Source organism: Podarcis erhardii, assembly GCF_964252035.2.
Source record: "Podarcis erhardii genome assembly, chromosome: 7".
In the NCBI taxonomy this organism is placed as follows: Eukaryota; Metazoa; Chordata; class Lepidosauria; order Squamata; family Lacertidae; genus Podarcis; species Podarcis erhardii.
This window is the reverse complement of record NC_138511.1, coordinates 64,059,559-64,080,109: the sequence shown is the minus strand read 5'-3', so window position 1 is coordinate 64,080,109 and position 20,551 is coordinate 64,059,559. Positions and strand designations below refer to the sequence as shown.

Sequence of the window (20,551 nt, the reverse complement as noted above, 5' to 3'; positions counted from 1 at the left end):
ACTATCTACCCAATCCTAGTTAAAAATTGCAATGTACTTTGCTTATTTTCATTGGGAATTTCATATTACAACCATAATAATTTAACTATACTAAAATCCATTTATTCCAGTGTTCCTTTTCCAACAGTGACAGGCCAAACACTTCTAGAAGATTAAGCAAGACCTGAAGGGAATAGCCGTCCCGTTTATCTTTATCTCATGGTATTCTGAGTTGTACTGTGACTGTACGTGGAATTTTCAGTTAGCAAGTACAGCTAATGACTGTTGCAAAACCTATATTCTAGGAATGGTCTAATTCTTCTCTCTTAAAACAGGCTCAGCTAGTCACCATTATGTCTCATGGTAGTGAATCTCATGGTGTGCTCAGAATAATAGAGATAAAACTTGCAGGATTTTAGGTTGCTGCTGATAACCTCAAAGGCGTAATTTGTTTATAGGAGTTTTACTGATCAACTGCGCAAAATCTCCAAGGATGCAGGGATGCCAATCCAGGGCCAACCGTGTTTCTGTAAATATGCACAGGGTGCTGACAGTGTGGAGCCCATGTTCAAACACTTGAAGTTGACTTATGTTGGGCTTCAGCTAATTGTAGTGATTCTCCCTGGAAAGACACCAGTCTATGGTAAGGAAGATGAAACTTAATATAACTTTGCAGTTCCAACAAAAATATTTGTGACCAAAGTGCACACATGATATATTTGGCACCACCTTTTCCTCCCTCCTATGCAACACAGTGAGTTCCCCACTCCCCAAAATAAATCCACTCACTCACTGAGCAGGTTATCCAGTTCACTTAGCCACTGATGATGGGCAAGATCGAGCATATTAGCTAAGATTGTCTGAAGTAATATGGCAAATGTTTATTGAATACATAAATTTTTCAGACTGGCAGGAATCCATCCAGCACTCATAGGATTCCATGGCATGCTCTCTTAAAGTAATCAAATGAAATTTTTAACATATGGCATGATAAAAGTCTGTAATTTTATCAGGACAAGTTATCTGTTTACTGTTGTAACAATTGTTTTCTCAAAATTTATCTTCTGTACCATGAAAATAAATAGTTTTTTGTTTTTTAAAAAGATTATCTGAAGTAAATTCTTGCTTTCCCTTACAGCTGAAGTCAAACGTGTTGGGGATACTCTGTTAGGAATGGCCACGCAGTGTGTTCAGGTGAAAAATGTGGTGAAAACCTCTCCGCAGACTCTGTCCAACTTATGTCTGAAGATCAATGCAAAACTTGGTGGGATAAACAACGTGCTTGTACCACATCAAAGGTCAGATTAAACTTAATACCTTTAAGAATCTAATGCAGCAGGCACTCTGGTTGATATTGGTTGAGAAGCAAAGTGAGACGTGATTGTTTAGAATGGCTTCCATTTGTAATGCACAGCGTCAACATCTTTCCAGTAAAAATTACTCTATATAGTAATATGCAAATTCTTGACAAGCCTAAAATCTCACTTTTGGTCCTAATAGGGAGGCATCCAGATGCCAGTAAAATATTTTCTGTGTTTTTTACATGTGCGCTTCTGTCATTGTTTGAACAAGATAGCACTGTGTACAGTTCATACTATACAGTTTTCCGTATTACAACCCACTTTATTTAAATGCTGTTGCGACATAGGGGGCAGCATTAAAACAACTTTACTAGAATTCCTGTTAAAGCCATCATAGATGTTGAGACCCAACCATCTGGCATGCTTGGTACTGGGAAATTTTTTATCTTTCTGTCCTAATTTTGTAATTGTGTTTTCTTTTAATTTTATTTGACTGTGTGCTGCTCTGAGTGTGTTACTCTCGCTCCACTATCCACAAAATAGCTCCAGAGAGTTCGGAAAATTCCCAGAATAGATTTGGTTGATGCAAGTGTGGCATAGAGCAGGAAAGTGCTCAGTTGCCTCCAATGCAATGAATGTTTGCTCATTTTTGCCATTGATTAATAAATTGCATTAATGTGATTTTGTGAAATTAGGATGTTTATTGGTGCCTCAATTTAATTAGACCAAACTAGCATGCGGTCATAAAGCAGTATTTTAATGACTAGAGGCTCTTCCAATAGAGCTGCTGACATTCCCAATGAGAGTGCCAAGCAATTCTTTAACCCTCCCTGCTGCTGCCCCAAGAAAAATCTCAAAAGGACACACACGCTTTCCTCTCCCACACATATTTTATACTTTGATAAAGTTACAGTGGCTTGCAGAGGCATTTGTCAGTTTCATCTTCTCTGACCAATCATTCTCAGTACCACTCAGCCAGTCCTAATCTAAAAGGATCGCTATAGTTAGAGATGTGAAGGCCTGAAGAAAAAACTGAAATAGAACCACTGCTCCCATTGTCCAATAACTGGAAAACAAAACAACAGGAAAACTTTGGGAAGATGAGGATTTTCCCCCTTTTTACGGGGCCTATCCCATGCCTTCATATGTCTAGCTGTGGCAATAATGGTCCCTCACATGTGTCTCTGGGAAGAAAAGCCACTGACATTAAGATATTTGAACATTTGGATTATTGAATATTAGGAGAACTGCTGGCTTTTCAGCCCCTGAAAGGGGGCTCTCTCCCTCTGTTGTTTTGAGGGCTGTTCAGCAGCCACTGGATTAGGAAGGACTGCCTGAAAACCTTGAAGAACAGCCTAGCACCATGAGCATGTTCAGAGCTCTTTCCTTGAAGCCCAGACCCTCCTCATAGCTTTTAGCATCTTCTGTAATTACAGAAGGAAGAGGGAGTGTTTTGAGGAGCTGTTTGTTTGTTTGTTTTGTTTTGTGGTATTGCTGAGAGAAAAAGAGGGCAAGCAACAGTGGAAACCGCATGTATAATAGATAAATAAATACCTATCTATTTTTGCTTGATTGTTTTGCATTTATTTTTGTAAAATGGATTGGGAGGAGAAATGGTGGATGGCTTGTGTAGCTGCAAACTCTGTATTAACCATTTCCCTGCATTCACTCATTAAAAGCTGCAGCAGCTGCTGGGTGGGGCAGGGCAGCTTGTCTGAGCCACGTGCAGTTCCAGAGCCTTTCCAGAAAAGGTGTGTAGATCAGCATCCAATAAGTGCCCCCAGAATATCTTGATTGCAGAGTGGAAGAAAATGTGGGTGCTATGAATTGTTTCTTGCTTGCTTGTGAGCTTATCAGTTAATTTCTAAAATGAAAAGTTTGGGCTCTGTGCCTGTCCGGATGTCACACTGACTGACTGCACATCCTTCCCCAAACCTGAAAGGTATTTCTCCCTAATCTCAGACATAAGAGGCTGATAGTGATTGTTCTGATGCGATGTGCTCTGCACATGAGACATTATTACTTCACATTTTCAGGACTCAGCTATACTGATCAAATGAATCAATAATTTTTGTCTATTAGTTGAAATACCTCATTCTTTTCATTTAGAGAAAAAATGTGTTTTGAATAATGAAAAGCTAAATTTTGGCGGGGGGGGACTGCATGCAACTGAAAGCAAGTGTTTCTCACATTTTAGGAGTGTTGGTTTCATGGCAATAGATGTATAGATGTACTCAAGACATAAATAAAAAAACATATCTAATTTCTAAATAAAAGGTACAGAGTCATTCTTGTCTGAAAATCATAGCTGGGCCCTCTTACATGAAACCTCTTCCCCTGTCCATAGATGTGCAGAGAATAATTTCTGCACAACTGTAATGGCGTGCTTTCCTTAAATAAATGCTGTGCAAGTCTTATTGTGATGAAAACAGCAAGGTTAAGAATTGTAGCCCTACCAAGTCAAAATGTTACCAGGCTCCACTGACTGTAAATTTTCTTAATTTGATTCTAATTCTAGATCTATGGTTCTAATTTAAATATGTATAGATCAAAGGTAGGCAACCTTAGGCCTGGGGGCTGGATGTGGCCCAATCGCCTTCTCTATCAAGCCCGCGAACGGTCCGGGAATCAGTGTGTTTTTACATGAGTAGAATGTGTCCTTTTATTTAAAATGCATCTCTGGGTTATTTGTGGGGCCTGCCTGGTGTTTTTACATGAGCAGAATGTGTGCTTTTATTTGAAATGCATCTCTGGGTTATTTGTGGGGCATAGGAACATGGTCAGAGGGACGGTGGACCGGCCCAGTGGGGGCATGGGGGCACAGTATGTGGTTTGCACCAGGTGCAGTTATGGTTAGTTACAGCATTGTCTATGGGAGCAGCAGAATGTTCAGTCCTTGTGGTACCCTGCCCATCTGACAGTGTACATTGGGGCATAAATTAAAAGTCAAAAGACAGGTGAAGGGAATGTGAAAATGCATCCCATTTCTTGATTTCCAGTGTAAACTTTTTTTTCTCTCCTTTTCAATTGAACAGGCCCTCTGTATTCCAGCAGCCAGTGATCTTTCTGGGAGCAGATGTCACACATCCGCCTGCTGGGGATGGGAAGAAGCCTTCCATCGCTGCTGTCGTAGGCAGCATGGACGGCCACCCTAGCCGCTACTGTGCTACTGTGCGAGTACAGACTTCCCGCCAGGAAACTTCCCAAGAGCTGCTGTACAGCCAGGAAGTGATTCAGGACCTGACCAACATGGTGCGAGAACTGCTCATCCAGTTCTATAAGTCAACCCGCTTCAAGCCCACGCGGATCATCTACTATAGGGGAGGTGTGTCAGAAGGGCAGATGAAACAGGTATTCGTCTCAAGATCCTTATATGTTGCATGGAGGTTTAGCTTTCCAAACTTAGGAAGGTCCAGGAGACACCACTTCTTTTCTGGACAGAGACGTTTGTGCCATGAGGTTGCATGAAGCAGAAGCCTGTCCTAAAATTTTTTAGTTCATAAGCTTTATTATCCAATTTTGAGATCCAGTATTAGTATCACATGCAGGCTGTGCCACTGCAGTTACTTTTGAGATCCAATACATCCACAGACCAATAGCCTGTTGGTTCATGTTACATACCCCCCTCCTTGCAGAAATGCTACTCTGTATAGGTATAGGTAAACATGGCAGTGGTTAAAAAGGGTGGTATATAAGTTGAATAAATAATAACAACAGTACTGTAGGCAGTTATTGTTTTTGTTTCGTATTACAGTATATATTTTTATGTTTTTATACTGTAAACTGCCCTGTGATCTTTGGTTGAAGAGCAGTTTAGAAGTTTAATTAAAAATAAATGAATAATAAGAGAAAACCAATCTGTGACTCAGTACACCCTTTTATGCAAAAAGTCTCATGTTCAATCCCTGGTACCTCCAGTTAGAGCTGGGAATGAGAATGTCCCCTATCATATACCCCAGAGAGCCTCTGCCAGTTTGTGAAGACAGTACTGAGCTGTATAAGGCAGTTTACTATGAAAAATGACGACTTCTTGGTGACTGCTTTGCATTTTATAGAGTAGCAACTATCGCAATTAACTATGCCATGTCTCCCACCCCCAAAGAGTGGTTGTATTGTAAAATCCACACACAGTGACTGAGCCATATTCTAACATGTTTTTGTTTAAATTTCTAGCCTGTCTCTCCAGCAAATTGTGTTTTTTGTGTGATGTGTGTAGTTGTCATTTAAATTCTAGAACCATTTAAATGTCCCTTATACATTTGTTAATGATGAGGAAGAGGGTGTTTAATCTTCAGAAAGAGAAACTGCCTTTTCCTTTGAGTGTGGAAACTTGGTACTACCTGAAATGACTGAACCCTGTCCTAATGTGTTAGTTAAGCTTCCTCCTTACTCATTGTTTGCTGAAACAGTAGGCTGGCTGGCAGCCTCCAAATCTGAGCCTCTTGTATTTTACTAAAAGTATTTCTTCATCTTCAACTTGAATTGGCATTTAAGTTGAAATCTTACATTGCCAATGGAATCTGGCCCTTTATTCAGGTGTTGGTCTGATGCAGTCGAAATAAATAAAAAAATTGTCCAGTAGCACCTTAGAGACCGACTAAGTTTGTTCTGGGTATAAGCTTTCATGTGCATGTACACTTCTTTATATACACAGTGTGCATGCACACGAAAGCTTATACCCAGAACAAACTTAGTCTGTCTCTAAGGTGCTACTGGACAATTTATTTATTTATTTTTACTTATTTTACTGGTCCTTTATGTAAGGAGTTGGATGTATTGGATAAATACAATAAAAATAATGACCTTGTGCAATCCAGATAAGTAGCTGATGTCGAGCACTTAAATTTTCTAGGTGGCCTGGCCAGAACTCATTGCAATTCGGAAGGCCTGCATCAGTTTGGAGGAAGACTACAGACCAGGAATCACCTACATAGTTGTTCAGAAAAGGCATCACACAAGGCTGTTCTGTGCTGACAAATCTGAAAGGGTAGGCATTGCTTCCTTTGGAATGACGAGGCATCTCATTAGACCACATCTTGTATGGGGCTGCCAAATAACTCTTGATAGAAATGTATTAGCACATTTCATAATGTTATTCATTGCTTGTTTGCAATGTGAAGTTGAAAAAAAACCATAGAGCAGGGATGTAAATTAAATTAGTAATAATAAATAATGTCATTCAGCCAGACAAAGGATGACTCGAGAAGGGCGCTTAATTTCTTAAGGTATAATTTGTAACTAAATGCTCAGATGCACAGGATACCAAGTAAGCACCGGGACTCGGGTTCAGAATAACACTGAAAGTGCTGCTTTTGGCCGTTCTGCAAGTCTGCTGTCAGAAGCATAGCAACTCTAAGCTGTAGGGCAATGTCATATAGCTGTAAGACAGGCAGCAGTTCTTCCTGAACTTCAAAGCTTAAAACTTTGAAAATGGTGTAAAGAATAAATTATAAACTGAGGGTATCCAAAAGCCAAATAGAGTAGTAGAAACAGTATATTTCATCTATAGCTTTCCTTTTCCCCAAGGTGTTCAAGACAGCATACCTGACTTTGCCATTTTTATCACAACAAACGTAGCTGCAGTAGGGCAGTTGTATACTTCGTTTTATTGTTACTGCAAAACTATGCTTAATGTTGGTTTAAGTCCAGTTAGACATAACTGATACATTATACAAAGCTGAAGAACAAGGTGGAAGGCAAATTTTAAAGTGTGTGACACTGTTAAGTGGCCAAGAAGGTAACAATTGGCCCCTCTCCCATTGAGAATAGGAAGGAATTCTAAGGACATCATTATTAATAAAGCGGGAGGAAAACTTCTACAATTGGTTTTAGAATTGAACCTCTCATTTTTGAATGGCTCAATGTGGCCGGATATTCCAGGAAATTTTACTTTTAGCTCCAAAAGGGGAAGGAGCGTAATCGATTATTCTCTAGTTTCCGTTGAAATGTTAAATGAAATTGCCTCTTTTACTGTTGTACCTCGCTCAGAGAGTGACCATTTCCCAATAGTTTTAGAGATGTACAGGAATCCTAGAAATAGTGATATTAGACCTCCTATTAGTATTGATAAGACTATTTATGCCAAAAGAATTTATATAAGTGATAAAAATAGGGAGGATCTATTAGCAGTATTTGAAAATAACCCAGTTCTTCCGGAACCTGTGGCTAACCAAAATTTGTTGCCCTTGGAGGATAATGATTGTTACTATAAGACTATCCAGGAATTATTTTCTTCTTTTTTAGACTCTCAGTCCAGCAACAAATCTTTAAATAAGTATAACTGGTTCGATAAAGATTGTATTAACTATAAGAAAGAACTTAGAACTTGTCTAAAAGAAGCCTATATTACCAACTCTCAAGGTCTCTGGAAGACTTATTTTGAAATGAAAAATGCTTTTAAGAACATGCTCCTGGAAAAAAAATCTGAGTTTGCACTAGCCAAATGGTCTAAAATTGTTACTGCATTAGAAATTAAAGATACTAAAACTTTTTGGTCACTTCTCTCAATAAAAGTTACCACAGAACTTCCTAATATAAGCGATGAGGTTTGGATTTCACATTTTACTGCTGTTTTTTATGATCACCAAGTTTGTAAAAAGGAAAATTTTAAAGTTTCTTTGGCAAAAACCACACAATTTCAAATTACTGTTGAGGAGATGAAAAGGATAATCTTTTCGTTTAAGCAAGGGAAATCACCGGGTATGGATGGCATCCCAATAGACCTGTTGAAATTAGATATAGAATGGTGGGCCATTAAACTTGTGCCGCTTTTTAATTCTATCTATCAATCAGCCCTTGTACCCAAGTCGTGGAACAACTCAATAATGGTACCCATCTTTAAAAAAGGTGATAGGAATTGCCAAGAGAATTACAGGCCTATAAGTTTGCTACCATGCATAAGCAAAATCTATGCCAAATCTCTGCTTATTAAATTGGAAGAATGGATGCTGACAAAAGGCCTACCTGGTAAAGAGCAGGCTGGTTTTAAGGCAGGCTCGTCAACTCTTGACCAGTGTCTAGTGTTAAGTCATCTTGTGGATAAATATGTCATGAGAAATAAACGGAAACTCTTTGTGGCATTTGTGGATTTAAAAAGTGCCTTTGATTCGGTCGACCGCAACAAACTATGGACTAAACTAGAACACCTTGGTATTGACCCATATTTACTTACACTGATTCAAAGTTTACATTCTAATAACCAAATATATGTTAAAGTATCAAAAGATGGTAGACTTGCAGGTCCTATTCTGAATAATCGTGGAGTTAGGCAAGGCTGTATCTTGGCCCCTACCCTATTTAATCTCTTTTTATCTGACCTACCATTATTCCTTCAAAACGCAACCACTCATACTCCTTATATAAACAATTGCCCACTCTCTCTACTACTTTATGCAGATGATGCTGTAATTATTTCACTCTCTGTTTTGGGTTTAAAAAAATTATTTAAGAGTTTCTCAAACTACTGCTCTCTTAATAATCTCAAAATTAATTATGATAAGACAAAGATTATGCAATTCAGAAAGAGAGGGAACCCAAAAGGATGTATAATTAATGGACATCTAATACAGTAAGTTAAGCACTTCAATTATCTGGGAATCACATTCAAAAATAATATGAATTGGAATACACATATATGTGCTGCTATAGCTAAGGCCAAAGTGACAGCCCACCATATAAAATCCTATTTTTTTTCTCCAGTAGGAAACAGATTCATGCCAGCTGTATTGCAAGTGATTGATATGAAACTTTGTGCCCAACTTCTTTACGGCACACCAGTGTGGATTTCAGGTGACCTCAAGAGGTTGGATAAATTTCACGCTTCCCTCCTGAGGTCATTATTAGGACTTGCAAACTCAGTAAAATATGAAACAATATGTTGTGAGCTGGGAAATTTGCCTTTATCAGTTAGAGCATGGCTGAAGACCTTGAAATATTGGATCTTCCTCCATTATAGAGCCCTATCCCCTAATTCTCTACTTTACGATCTTTTAAGTGATAGTGCAATTTACAATCTATCACTGATATGTAGGAGAAAACTGGATTCTATAGGGCTCATTCTAACTGACTTTGAAATATCTGATCCCAAAGATACATGGGAAATTATTAGGAAGACTCTCACAGAAAAAAGTGCTCTTGCCATGCTTGAGGTGGCAAAGCGCAGCACCTGCTCTCCCATTCACTTAAATCTCCCTTTGTGTAGAGATTTCCAAAAGGGATACATGACAAATCTGAAGAATCATGAATCGTGTAGGCTTTTTATGTTGGCCAGATTTAACATGTTTCCCTCAGTGGTAGTGAGAGGAAGATATTTAGCTATCCCAGAAGCTGAGCGTCTCTGCAAATGCAGGAAAAAGGAACTCGATACCCTAGAACATATATTCTTCTCCTGTGATTTTGGCAGTTATGCCAGAATACAATTATATGAGGCCCTAAAATTCAATAAACAGATTTGTACTTAATCAACTGTCCAGGACATGCTGGCGGACAGCGATGATCAAATTACTATAATAGTGGCCGAATTTTTAAGAGCTGTCCATGATGAAAGAATGGGCCATGATAAAGAGACTTAGTGGTTTTTAATAGTAGGTGACGTTGCTGTGCTGTATTATTATTTTATATTAAATTGTATTATATTATTCATGTACATTGATTAATTTTTGGGAGTTAAGAATAGGATTAGGATAAATTGTGTTCGCTGTACCCGTATTTTATATAGTTTGTATATGTTGTTTGTCATTGTGTGGTGTGCTATGCCTAATAAAGGATTTTGAATTGAAGGTAACAACTGGTTGGTTGAATGGCATTGAATTGTGCCACAAATGCAGATACTAAGGCACTCATTGATGTATCTAATAGGTGGGGAAAAGTGGCAATGTTCCAGCAGGCACAACTGTGGACAGCACAATCACACATCCCTCTGAATTCGACTTCTACCTCTGTAGCCATGCAGGAATTCAGGTAATCTGCAGCTTTGGTTATGATAATATTTTGATGATTCATTTACTTTTATATGCATTGGGACTGCCCTACAGCAGCTTCATTTAAGCCATTAAAATGTGTGCTGGAGGGGAGAATGCATGAATACACTGTTAATTCAATGGGCCCACAGCATTTGTGCCTCTTAGTCAGTGGAGCAGTCCCTTCTACCTCTGTCGTTAGTGATATTCAACCTTACTAAAACCTGTGTATCCCAGAGAAATGGGGAGGCATCTGGAAAAGAAGAGGGATAAACGGGGTTCTTATTCCCGAGATGTAATTTACCCTTGGAGAAAGAGAGAAGGGACTTTCTGACAGGGGCCCAGTCATTCAACTTTCATTACACGTTTTCTAAAATAAAAATAGTGGATTTCCTGGCCTTCTCTTCCTGCAGGGAACTAGCCGTCCTTCTCACTACCAAGTCTTGTGGGATGACAACTGTTTCACTGCTGATGAATTGCAGTTACTGACATACCAGCTGTGTCACACTTACGTCAGGTGTACACGATCTGTCTCGATCCCTGCTCCTGCATACTATGCCAGGCTGGTAGCATTTAGGGCAAGATACCATCTTGTGGACAAAGATCATGACAGGTGAGTAGTCGAGGGGCATGCATGCTTCTGTTCCATGGACCACTAGGCCAGGAAGGGATGGTGAACTTTATTCAGCCCAAGGACCATATTCCCTTACTTAAAGGCAATCAGTGGCTAGAAATTCCTTACTCTGCGATAGACTGTGGGCTTGTATTCAGTGTGAGTGTCAAAGAATGCATTTCCCATTTAGCGCTGTGTTGAATTCCACCGTAAGGTTTTGCTGTTGGTATATAAAGCCCTGAACAACCTGGGACCGGGTTACTTGAGAACCTGCCTTCAACCTTACAGCCTGCTCAGTTGCTCAGGTAATCTGAGGAGGCTCTCTTAATCATGCTAGATGCCCCTGAAATTCATCCTGCTTGTGGGATTCCCACGGGTATCTGGTTAACCACTGTGAGAACAGGATGCTGGACTAGATGGACCTTTGGTCTCTGAGCTCAGCAACAAGACTCTTCTCACATTCATCTTGCAGCCAATGAGAGTAGGGCCTCTAGTGCAGCAGCATTTACTAGGTAGGATACCCTGTTCCTTTTAACAAATGGTGCACCAACGGCATTCTAGTTTTGGTGGCCTTTTCTTGTACTCTGAGCCTTCATAGAGCAGCTGTTTGCATGCATTTATTGTCTTCTACTTGTCACTGTGAAGTTTGAACTGTATTTTATGTTTGTTTGTTTTTGGTGTTGCTGGCACTTTTTGCTTTTTATCCTCCTGTATACTGCTTTTCAGTTTGGGGGATGTTGTGATTTATAAATTTTTTTAAAAAATAAATAAAGAAAATGTTGACTAATTGAGACAATGTTGCCTTACTAAATCTCTTTTTTGTCCCGTCCCCCCGCAGTGCTGAAGGCAGCCACGTTTCAGGACAGAGCAACGGCCGTGATCCTCAGGCGCTAGCCAAGGCAGTGCAGATCCATCATGACACCCAGCACACAATGTATTTTGCCTGATACGAATCTGAGAGTCTGAGGCAGAAGCAGTAGCCCAGTTGGGCGGGCCACCAACCACTGGTGGTTAGGGCTCATTTTTATTTCAGGCTGTCCACCACCAGCAGCTTGGGACAGTTGCACTGAATTGACGCAGCAACATCCGATGCAGGCGCAATTGAGCCATTTTTATTTTGTGATTTTCAGTAAATAGGAATTTCATAGACAGTCTTTGCATTGGACTGAATTTTTACCTCAAAGCGCAAATGGCTGATCCTCGTAAAAAGAAATTTTTAAAGGACTTGGCACGAAAGGTTTTTATTGAAATATTTTGCTAATCAATTTTAAGTTACCTCCTTGTTCCCCCCATTAAGCTTATCAAGAAGCTGAATTCCTCCTGGGCTTCTTCATACTGCTTAGTGAGTCTCCAGATATGGCAAAACATCTTATTCCACTGTTCTTCTGTGTGGGGCCATATAGACTTTATAAATGGAACTTTTACTGTAAACACCTTTCAACAACTATTACTTTTCTGAGGTATTGCTGTTTGTTTGTTTTTTTCGCTTTGTTGTTAAGTTTTACTAGTCTTTTTGTAAATCTCTCTGCAGTCGTGGGCTGCAGAACAATTGCACTATAACTGCGAATTCAACTTGGTGGTTCTTGTTCTGTGAATGTGTAACATAAGTGGATAGCAATGCCCTCTGGCAGGTCTAGTAAAATCATAATGGTTACACACAACTGCCACTGTCTGGTTCAGAATGCTGAACTGCTTCCCCCTCTAAAAAGTATGTGACTAAGTTCTAAAAGATTAGTTTTAGGTATTTTTCAGACATTACGAAAGTGCCCATTTTATGCTGCTGTGTTTGATGAATTGAGGTCATTTTTAATACTCTTTTTCATAGAAGGTTTTAACTTTGGCAATAATTTTTTTTTAATACCCTGGCAGTAACTTTTCTAGCTGAATACTTTACATGAGTTACAGCCAACATTCTTGTGTAGATTGACTTGACTTTGCTGAAGAGGAAATTTGTTCTTAAATGGATCAGAAAAGGCTCCCTTCATGCTTTTTACAAATGATTATTTTTAACTGTTTTATATTCACCATTGGTCTGTCTAGCCCCTTTTTATAAGCTTGGAAAGTGGGTGTTCCATATATAGGAAAGGCTTTGCCAATATGTACAGTTGTGTATAGTGTGAAAGTAGCAATCGAAGACTTTTACCAGCATTTTAAAACTTTTGTTTCTCTGAGAGTTTAGGTTGCCCGCATGTACAGCAACATTCGCTAGCATGTGTGAAGTGTACATTTCAATGTTGATCTTGACCCATTTCTATAAATTAGAACTCTTATTTGCTTCGTTCTCTTCCACTAAAATGTGTAATGCAAAAAGCGGGGGTGGGGTGGGGCATCTGCAGACCGTAGTAGTGCTGCCTTGAGACTAGCTTGTGAGTGTTAGCGCAATATGCTTTAAATTCCTAGTTTTTAACTGAGATGATGCCACTGTGAAAGATTGGGATTTTGCCAATAATTGCACTCTAGTCTCTGATGTGAGCAGGTGGTGTTGCAGAGTCATGTGACCTTGTGAACGTTTGGATCCAGACCTCAAGGTCAGCAATATGCTATGTGGTTTAGATTTTTCCTTCAGTCTTTTGAAATAGAGCTTGTAGATACTTGGAAAGTTTACATTTCTAAATACTGTCAGTCAGCTGTATCAAAATACACTTGACATTAGTCTTCTGAAAGCAGTTTTTGTAAGCTCCTCTTAGAAATCTCTCTCTTTCTCCTTCCCCCTCTCCCCCCCCCCTTGTGGGTTCTAGCTTATAAAATTTTATTTCCCCCCAATCAAACAGGAGCGAAGCAAACTCTGCTCTGACACATAGTGTGGCCAGGCTTAGATACTAGATTTATTTAAACGTATTTAAGTCTTTCGTTTTCTTTTCCCCTTAAGAATACCTCACTTGTGTAATAAATATCAGGACATGTGGGGAAGAAGAGTGCTGCTTCAGTTGGTCTGCTGCTTTGCTTTTCTTTTTTAAAATTACCTGTTCAGGGAGAAAATTCAAGAATCGAACTCCTGCTGGCCAACAAATGGAGAACTAAGGCACCTTGAAGCGACTAAGCACCTGTGTTAGTGTGTAGCATGGTTTCGGTTTTTTTGCACTAGGTAAGGTCGTGAATTTGGAAAGAGGGAGAGAGTATGTCAAGAAGAAAAACGTATATTGTAACATCATCAGGCAGGTAGCTTTTCCTAGCGCCAAGCACACCTAGTGCATGTGGAGCAGAAAGATTCTCTAATTTGCCTGTCTGCAGGTAAGTCTGACTCTCTTGAACATCGGAGTCAAGCAACATGTTAAGTATACTTAAAAAACCAAAATGACACGTTTCCTGTTGGCCACTCTTCTTCCTTATAAACAACAGTTTGAGCTTTTGGATTAGGACTGGCGTGGTGGGGTTACTGTGCAGAGTGATAGAAAAAGGCACCATATTTAATAAGCACTGATTTCTAGCTGTTGAGGAAGAATCAGTAACACATTTTGTATATGACACCAGGTCAGGAAAAGGAAACATAATTGGGCCTGTGGCCAAAAGTTCCTTACTTCCTCATGTCTTTGTCATCAAAGGCAAATCTGGATTCCACCCTTCTGACACACCCACCCCTTCTTTAGCTGCATTTGCTAAAGAAAGAAAGTGACCAGTTGAAAGCATGCTTTTTTATTACTAAATGGGTGCTTAACATAACTTGCAGTTTTGTCCAGAACTGCGTAGGCAGGAATCTGAACTTGCCCTGGAAAGGGCTTTTCTGACTCACTCGCTCATCATAAAATAGGCAAGACTAGATGAAATTATCTTTTTTGTCTTCTATCAAAGGAAAACAAAACCCTGTTCTAATCATTATATCTTTCTTATGTATTACAGACCGCAGCTATCTTTTGAAGTCTTCTGTATTTAAAAATTATATATATATATAAGCGGGATTCTTTTTAATGCATTAATGTCACAAAAAATTATCATCCAAAAATGTCTGAGCTTTTTTTTTGCCAACTTTTGCACTTTCTTGGAATTTTTCATGAATTTCCCTTTAATTTTTGCCCCTGTTGGAATTTTTTTCTGTGCAAGAAAATGTTCAGTTAACTCTCTGTTGCTGAAGAGTGTGATGATGTCTTTTGGGGTGGGAGTGCTTAAAAGCTGAGGATTTATCCAAGGGGCTGTACGGATGGCAACAGTAGCAAAAAAGATCTTTGGAACTAATGACTGCAAGATCCAGATGCAGCAACACTGTTGTGTGGCAGAATCTCTTGACTCTGCTCATCTGAACTAACCTCACCACCACCCTGAAAACGGGATGAACTGAATTGTTATGCATGTGTCAATCAATGGGAAGACGTGCATTCTGTAGCTGTAGGTTCTTATGGTGTTTGGGTTTTTATATGCTTTATCCTTTTGTTTAAAGCCTGTTGGCTATTGTTTAGCTATATGTTGTGAAAGATTCTCAAATGTAGCAAATTTGGACTGGGGTGGGGGGAAGGGGAAATTTTTTAGGAGCAAAAGGTGTTTATAGAGCCAACCAAAACACCATGCTCTTTTTGCTTTCCCCCTATCCTGTTCTGCTTGTTGTGAGCACTTAAATTCGAAAAGAGGCTCTGAAAAGCTTTTGTTCTGTAGCGGATTTGAGGTGCAGGCTGGGGTTGCTTGCTCTTTGCTTGAGGGCTGTTTAAAGATGACACCCAAAGAGGCATAATCAAGGGATGCAAAAGAGATGTTCCATGCAGTATGTATCAGTATGATTTAGAAGTGCCCCCCCCACCCCATTCTGCCCCACATGACCCTTATATCAAAAGCCTTTATCCACCTGTTGGGGACAAGGCCATTCTGACAGGTTAGCAAACCTCCAACCCCACCTCCCACTCCCATAAAAACTACCCTTGTGGATGTGTTGTAGATCTTTTTACCCCCTTCTTGCTCAATAGCAAGGCAGTCGCTCTGCTTTCATTTTAGGAAAGTAGAGCTTGGAGGGCATTGTATCAATACTGTTTGAACTGCAAGGTTTTTTCCCTTGTGCAATTTGAGGAAAGATCATATGTGAATATCACTTAAGAGTTTCTTTATACCTTGCTATTGACACATTTTGGTGATATTTCTGTCTAGAGCCTGAAACATGTATGTAAAACTTGTTTGCATTTGTTCATTTTTGACTTCTGATGTATTTTTTTGTTTTGTTTCTATATTGTTAGACTTGTAATGTTTTAAATTGTATTTTATTAAAATTGGACTGGATGTATGTCTATAGCAATACGAGGTACTTTTTTTCTTTTTAAAAAGCAAACACAACCCCTGTTGGTGGGGAAGGTAGGCTAATAGCCTTCCTATTGCGATAATATGCTGGCTGTGTATAACTGCAATGTATTTTTTTTCCTTTTTTTTTAGCCTGCAGGGATTTTGTGTTCATGTGTCCAAAAAAATAAATAAAGGCATTTGGGTGCCAAATGTTCTTTTCTTTCTTGGTGTATAATAATAATTGATAATGATCATGATCATGAATAGCCTGTAGGATAGTTGTTGTGCTCCTAAGAGAAATGTCTAAATTATCTAAATTTTAAACACAGTATATTGCATAACAGAGGAAATATTGTATATTAAACAGTGACATGCTTGATTTGTAAACCAGATACTTGAGAACATAACATAATTTGTAATATCTAAGCATAGAGCCATATGGTAAGTAAGAGCAGAGGCATAAGTAATTGGAAGAGTTGCTATAAGCTTCAGTTAAATGTAAAGTGATTCATTTTGTAGCCAAAACTACTCATTGTATATACACAAAAGGTCTGAATTGGCAGTTACTAACCAGGAAATAGATCATTTGAGATGTAGTAGTTAAAACAGTTAAAATGGTAACTGCATGGCAGCAGGCAAGGTAAATTCCATGTCCAAGTTTATTAGGAAACTTTCATACCATGAAAGTTTGAACCATGGCTGTGTAACAGTTTGGGTGACTTGTGTCAAAAACTATAGAGCTGAACTAGGCTCAGAAAAGCAACCAAAATGGCTAAGCGTTGGCATAGCTTCCCAACAAAAATTATCATGTGGAGTTTTCGTAGTTTAGAAAAAACAAAACAAAAGTGCACTAGGTGAGAAATAAGTTTGTTACTTCCTTTTGTCTGTTGTAAAAGCTATAACTGACAATACCCCATAGCTGACTTAAAAAGGAATTCACTGTGCCACAAGATATCCTGCTCACTAGAACAGATGTCAAAGGGATGAGGCATATTCATGGAAAAAGATAGATCTCTCAGTGGCTCCTAACCCAGAGGCAAGATGCCAGTGACAAAAATTGCCTCTTGGTTTCCTACAAGGACCTGGCTGTTCCCTGTGGTGGCAAACAGGATGCTAGACTAGATGAATCTTTATTTGTAGGGGTATTCAGCATTAGACATGCATTCTGCAGGAGCTGTGAGAAAATAACAGAAGCCATTTAGTGCACAGCTCTTTGAGAAAGGGACAGGACAGTAGAGTAACTGGATCTCAGAGGCATAGCTGGGGAAGTCGGGGGGGGCACTGGGCACCACACCACAGGGGGTGGCACTTACTGTGCCCAACCCATGCATCTCCTGGGAGTGAGATGGTGGCTCGGGCACCTGCAGGTTCCACCACTCTACAGCTGAGGGAGGTGGTGGGCAGACACGGCTGGGCCACATTCTTTGCAAGTGGACTCTGCCAGGCTGCATCCCAAGTGTTTGATTGGGGACCTAGGGATGAAGTTTCTCCCCTCTACCCTTCCTCTAGTGGTTTAATCACAAGTTATGTGAATGGCTACACCAGGGGCAGGGGACCTGTGCCCTCCCCCCAGGTTTTGTTGGACTCCAGCCCCCCCTCTGCCCCAGCTAGCATGACCAGTGGTCATTTGAGTCCAGCAACCTCTGGAGGGCCACAGGTTCACCACCTCTGGCCTGCTTCAGCATAAAACTTTGCATTGTACAGACAAAATTCTGGGAGCTTTTTAATGCTGCAATGCTAGCTAGGGGTGGATCTACACTTAGGAAAAAATGCTATAAATAAGTCAGAAATTAAAATCGTTATAACAAGAAAAAAAACTATGTAAAAATCACATAGAAATTTATTTTGCTCTCCGGTGCCATCTGGTTTTGTATGTTTATAACGCATTCAAAATGTCGTTTTTTGACTAGGGTAGCTGAGTCCTAGGTCTCTTGTGTACTCTAGCTTTGATGTAGGTCAAGTTAAAACAACTAGTGGTTTTGGATGGCCCACCTGGAACAAGAGACATGTTGGTTCAGTGGGGCTGGAATGAGTATTGTGGCATGCACATGTATTACAAAGGGCTGTACAATATTCAATGTTCTCTGTTACTAGTGCAAGGACTCCTGCGCCAGCAGGTGGGTGAGTTTTAATGTTGCACAAAGAGGAGCCCAAAGAATAGTTGCGCAAAGCTATCGGTAACCACCGTGTGTTTTCTCTTGCACAACATAACATTTCTCTAATGGAACAAGTATACCACTTTAGTCTTACAACTAAATTTAGTGTTGGTGGCTCTCCCTTATTTGCTCAGGCTTGAATCTTCAGGTTTGCATCTTCCTTTCAGGTAACCACTGTTCTCAACAGAACAGTTGAGAATATACTTAATCTGCATACTTGCTTTGCTTGTTGTTCTCTCAGTGCTGTAGACTTCATTTTATCTTTTTAATAGTTGGGGAGCGAGGCTGCTGGAAACTTCCAAGAAAATGTCAACGAGGAAAGCAGCACAAATTTACTTATGGCATGCTTTCCCCATGGTTTACTAAACATGGGATGACAATTCCATAATCCAAGACAACTACAATCTGGAATATACCGGTAATTGAAAATGCAAAATTAAAGAGAGGAAATGAAGATGGGGATAAATGGAGAAAAACACTGCAATTATTGCAGTTACACAGAAACTTTGTTTGGTTGTGGAGGTAGGACCAGTGGTGTGTGCCAAAGACACAGCAGAGAATGTGAGTTGAGAAAGATTTGAAGTAGTAGCATAATGGGGCTTTTTTTTTTTTTTACAGCGATAAATGGACATTAAATATTTTATCTCCTATGTAATAAAGTTTTATTTCCCATTTAAAATATTGTGCTTGTGCATCATTCTGTTTTGTAGCAGTTGGGATTGTTTCTCCCCACCTCCCATTCCCCACAATTCATCCAAGCTTTGCAGTGCACCAAGGACTTTCCCATCTCATTTTACTAAGTGCCCCCCTGCCCCAAAATTATTCAGTATGACTCCAGGTCGCCAGACTTATGTTTAAATCTTGTTTGAGCAGGCACATCTTCAAGATTCTGCCTTTTTTTGCAGTGCAGAGCATTATTCTGCTCTATGTCAATGTGATCTCAGTGCACTTTCAGACAAAATGCAAAAGTGACAACCCATAGATGGGCAGGGTATAAATAATATCATTATTCTGGAGTAGGATGTCCCTATTTTCATCAGAGAAATGTTGAAGAGTATGCCATTCAGTGAGCTTCATTGCCAGCTGGGAACTTAAACCTGAGTCTCAGTCTCTCCAGGCCTAATCCAATATTCTGCATTTGTTGTTTAGTCGTGTCTGACTCTTCGTGACCCCATGGACCAGAGCACGCCAGGCACTCCTGTCTTCCACTGCCTCCATTAAGGATGACAAAATATACCACTTTCATATGTCTTGTTGGACTATAATGCCATAACCACTATCATGCTGGCTGGGGCTGATAGGAGTTGTAGTCCAACAACTGAAGGGTCACATGTTCCCCATCCATGCCTTATGCCAGATTAACTTTGTTACAAGGCTTTTTTTTATGATGAGCCTGAAAGTGAGGAGTACCATTGATGAATACTCCCATGTCTGAGAAGCAGACAAACAACAAATGATGAACCAGCAACAACTCCCTGCAAGTAGAAGATTAGCACAGCACAGGGGTATTGGCCTACCCCTCTCCCTGCTATGCTAGTTTTCTACTTGCAGTGCATATTTTTTTTAAAAAAATGTATGGGAAGCAGTAAAAAATACTATCCTCCATCTTGGGCCTCGGATAGTTATTCCCCCAGACTCGTTCTGGTTTCAAAATGGCCCCCATGCTGCATATGCCCTATACGGCCCCGAGCCTTACTCTCTTCTTGCGGCTCCCTTAGGTCGCCGCCAGGGGGCACCCACAGGATTCCTTTCCCCTTTTCCTTTGTTGGCAACAGGAGTCGAGGCAAAGGGGAAGAGCGAAGGGCTGCACTGTTACACTCTTAACGGCTCAGCACAGAGATTTCCGGTTTCCAATTGCAGCTAGTGGTGGGGGGGCAAAAACACAGGGTTAGCGCTTCTTAGGCTTTTAGTAAATGTTTTTTTTTTAAACAATCACCTCCACACTAAGCGGGCAAAAACAGCTCGACACGGATGAAATTCCTTTTCTCTCCTGCGCTCTCAGATCCCACAACAGCATTCATGGAATTGAACAGAGAGAGATGGAGTGATAAGCAGGACAAATAGCTTTCCTATTGAATTTTTAGCCTGGGGGGGGGGAAGGAGACGGAAAGATTGCACGGGAGTGTAACTCGGTAGGCTCCCTTTTGTCGCCTCCGTTTACTGGTTTCCCATGAGTCCCCAATGCAATCACCACTCATGGCCCCGCACATGGAGGATTCCTCAAAAGAGCCTGAAGTGAGGACTGCCTAGGGACAGTTATCTCGGGCGAAGAGCAGGGAGGGGGGAAGAGCTGAAGACCTCCTGTGACGCGTCGCCGGCGCTGCTGGTTGGCCGGGCGGTTGCGCATGC

At 40.2% G+C, this 20,551-nt stretch overlaps 1 protein-coding gene and 1 long non-coding RNA gene across 3 annotated transcripts in view; one reads left to right on the top strand and one right to left on the bottom strand.

Annotated features, from left to right (window-relative positions):
* The window catches only part of LOC309347558 (protein argonaute-4), a 35,789-nt gene extending 19,533 nt beyond the window's left edge, over positions 1 to 16,256 (top strand). The window contains exons 11-18 of one of the 2 annotated variants that reach the window (XR_014158976.1): positions 438 to 622; positions 1,118 to 1,277; positions 4,316 to 4,631; positions 6,133 to 6,267; positions 10,137 to 10,238; positions 10,651 to 10,850; positions 11,689 to 12,310; positions 14,688 to 16,256. Coding sequence is in view for 1 of the 2 variants with exons in the window: in XM_081872229.1 (XP_081728355.1) it covers positions 438 to 622; positions 1,118 to 1,277; positions 4,316 to 4,631; positions 6,133 to 6,267; positions 10,137 to 10,238; positions 10,651 to 10,850; positions 11,689 to 11,797 (1,207 nt within the window). In the remaining variant the exon portion in view is untranslated. Of the gene's footprint in view, positions 1 to 437; positions 623 to 1,117; positions 1,278 to 4,315; positions 4,632 to 6,132; positions 6,268 to 10,136; positions 10,239 to 10,650; positions 10,851 to 11,688; positions 14,146 to 14,687 lie in introns of those variants that run through there. The other variant, XM_081872229.1, reaches the window with a different exon arrangement.
* Positions 16,257 to 16,895: 639 nt separating this feature from the next.
* Positions 16,896 to 20,481, bottom strand: LOC309347559. Its single transcript, XR_014158977.1, has 3 exons — positions 20,364 to 20,481; positions 19,899 to 20,062; positions 16,896 to 18,607 (listed from the first exon to the last, which is right to left on the bottom strand). It is a non-coding gene; the product is annotated as an uncharacterized lncRNA (long non-coding RNA).
* Between the last annotated feature and the right edge of the window lie 70 nt (positions 20,482 to 20,551).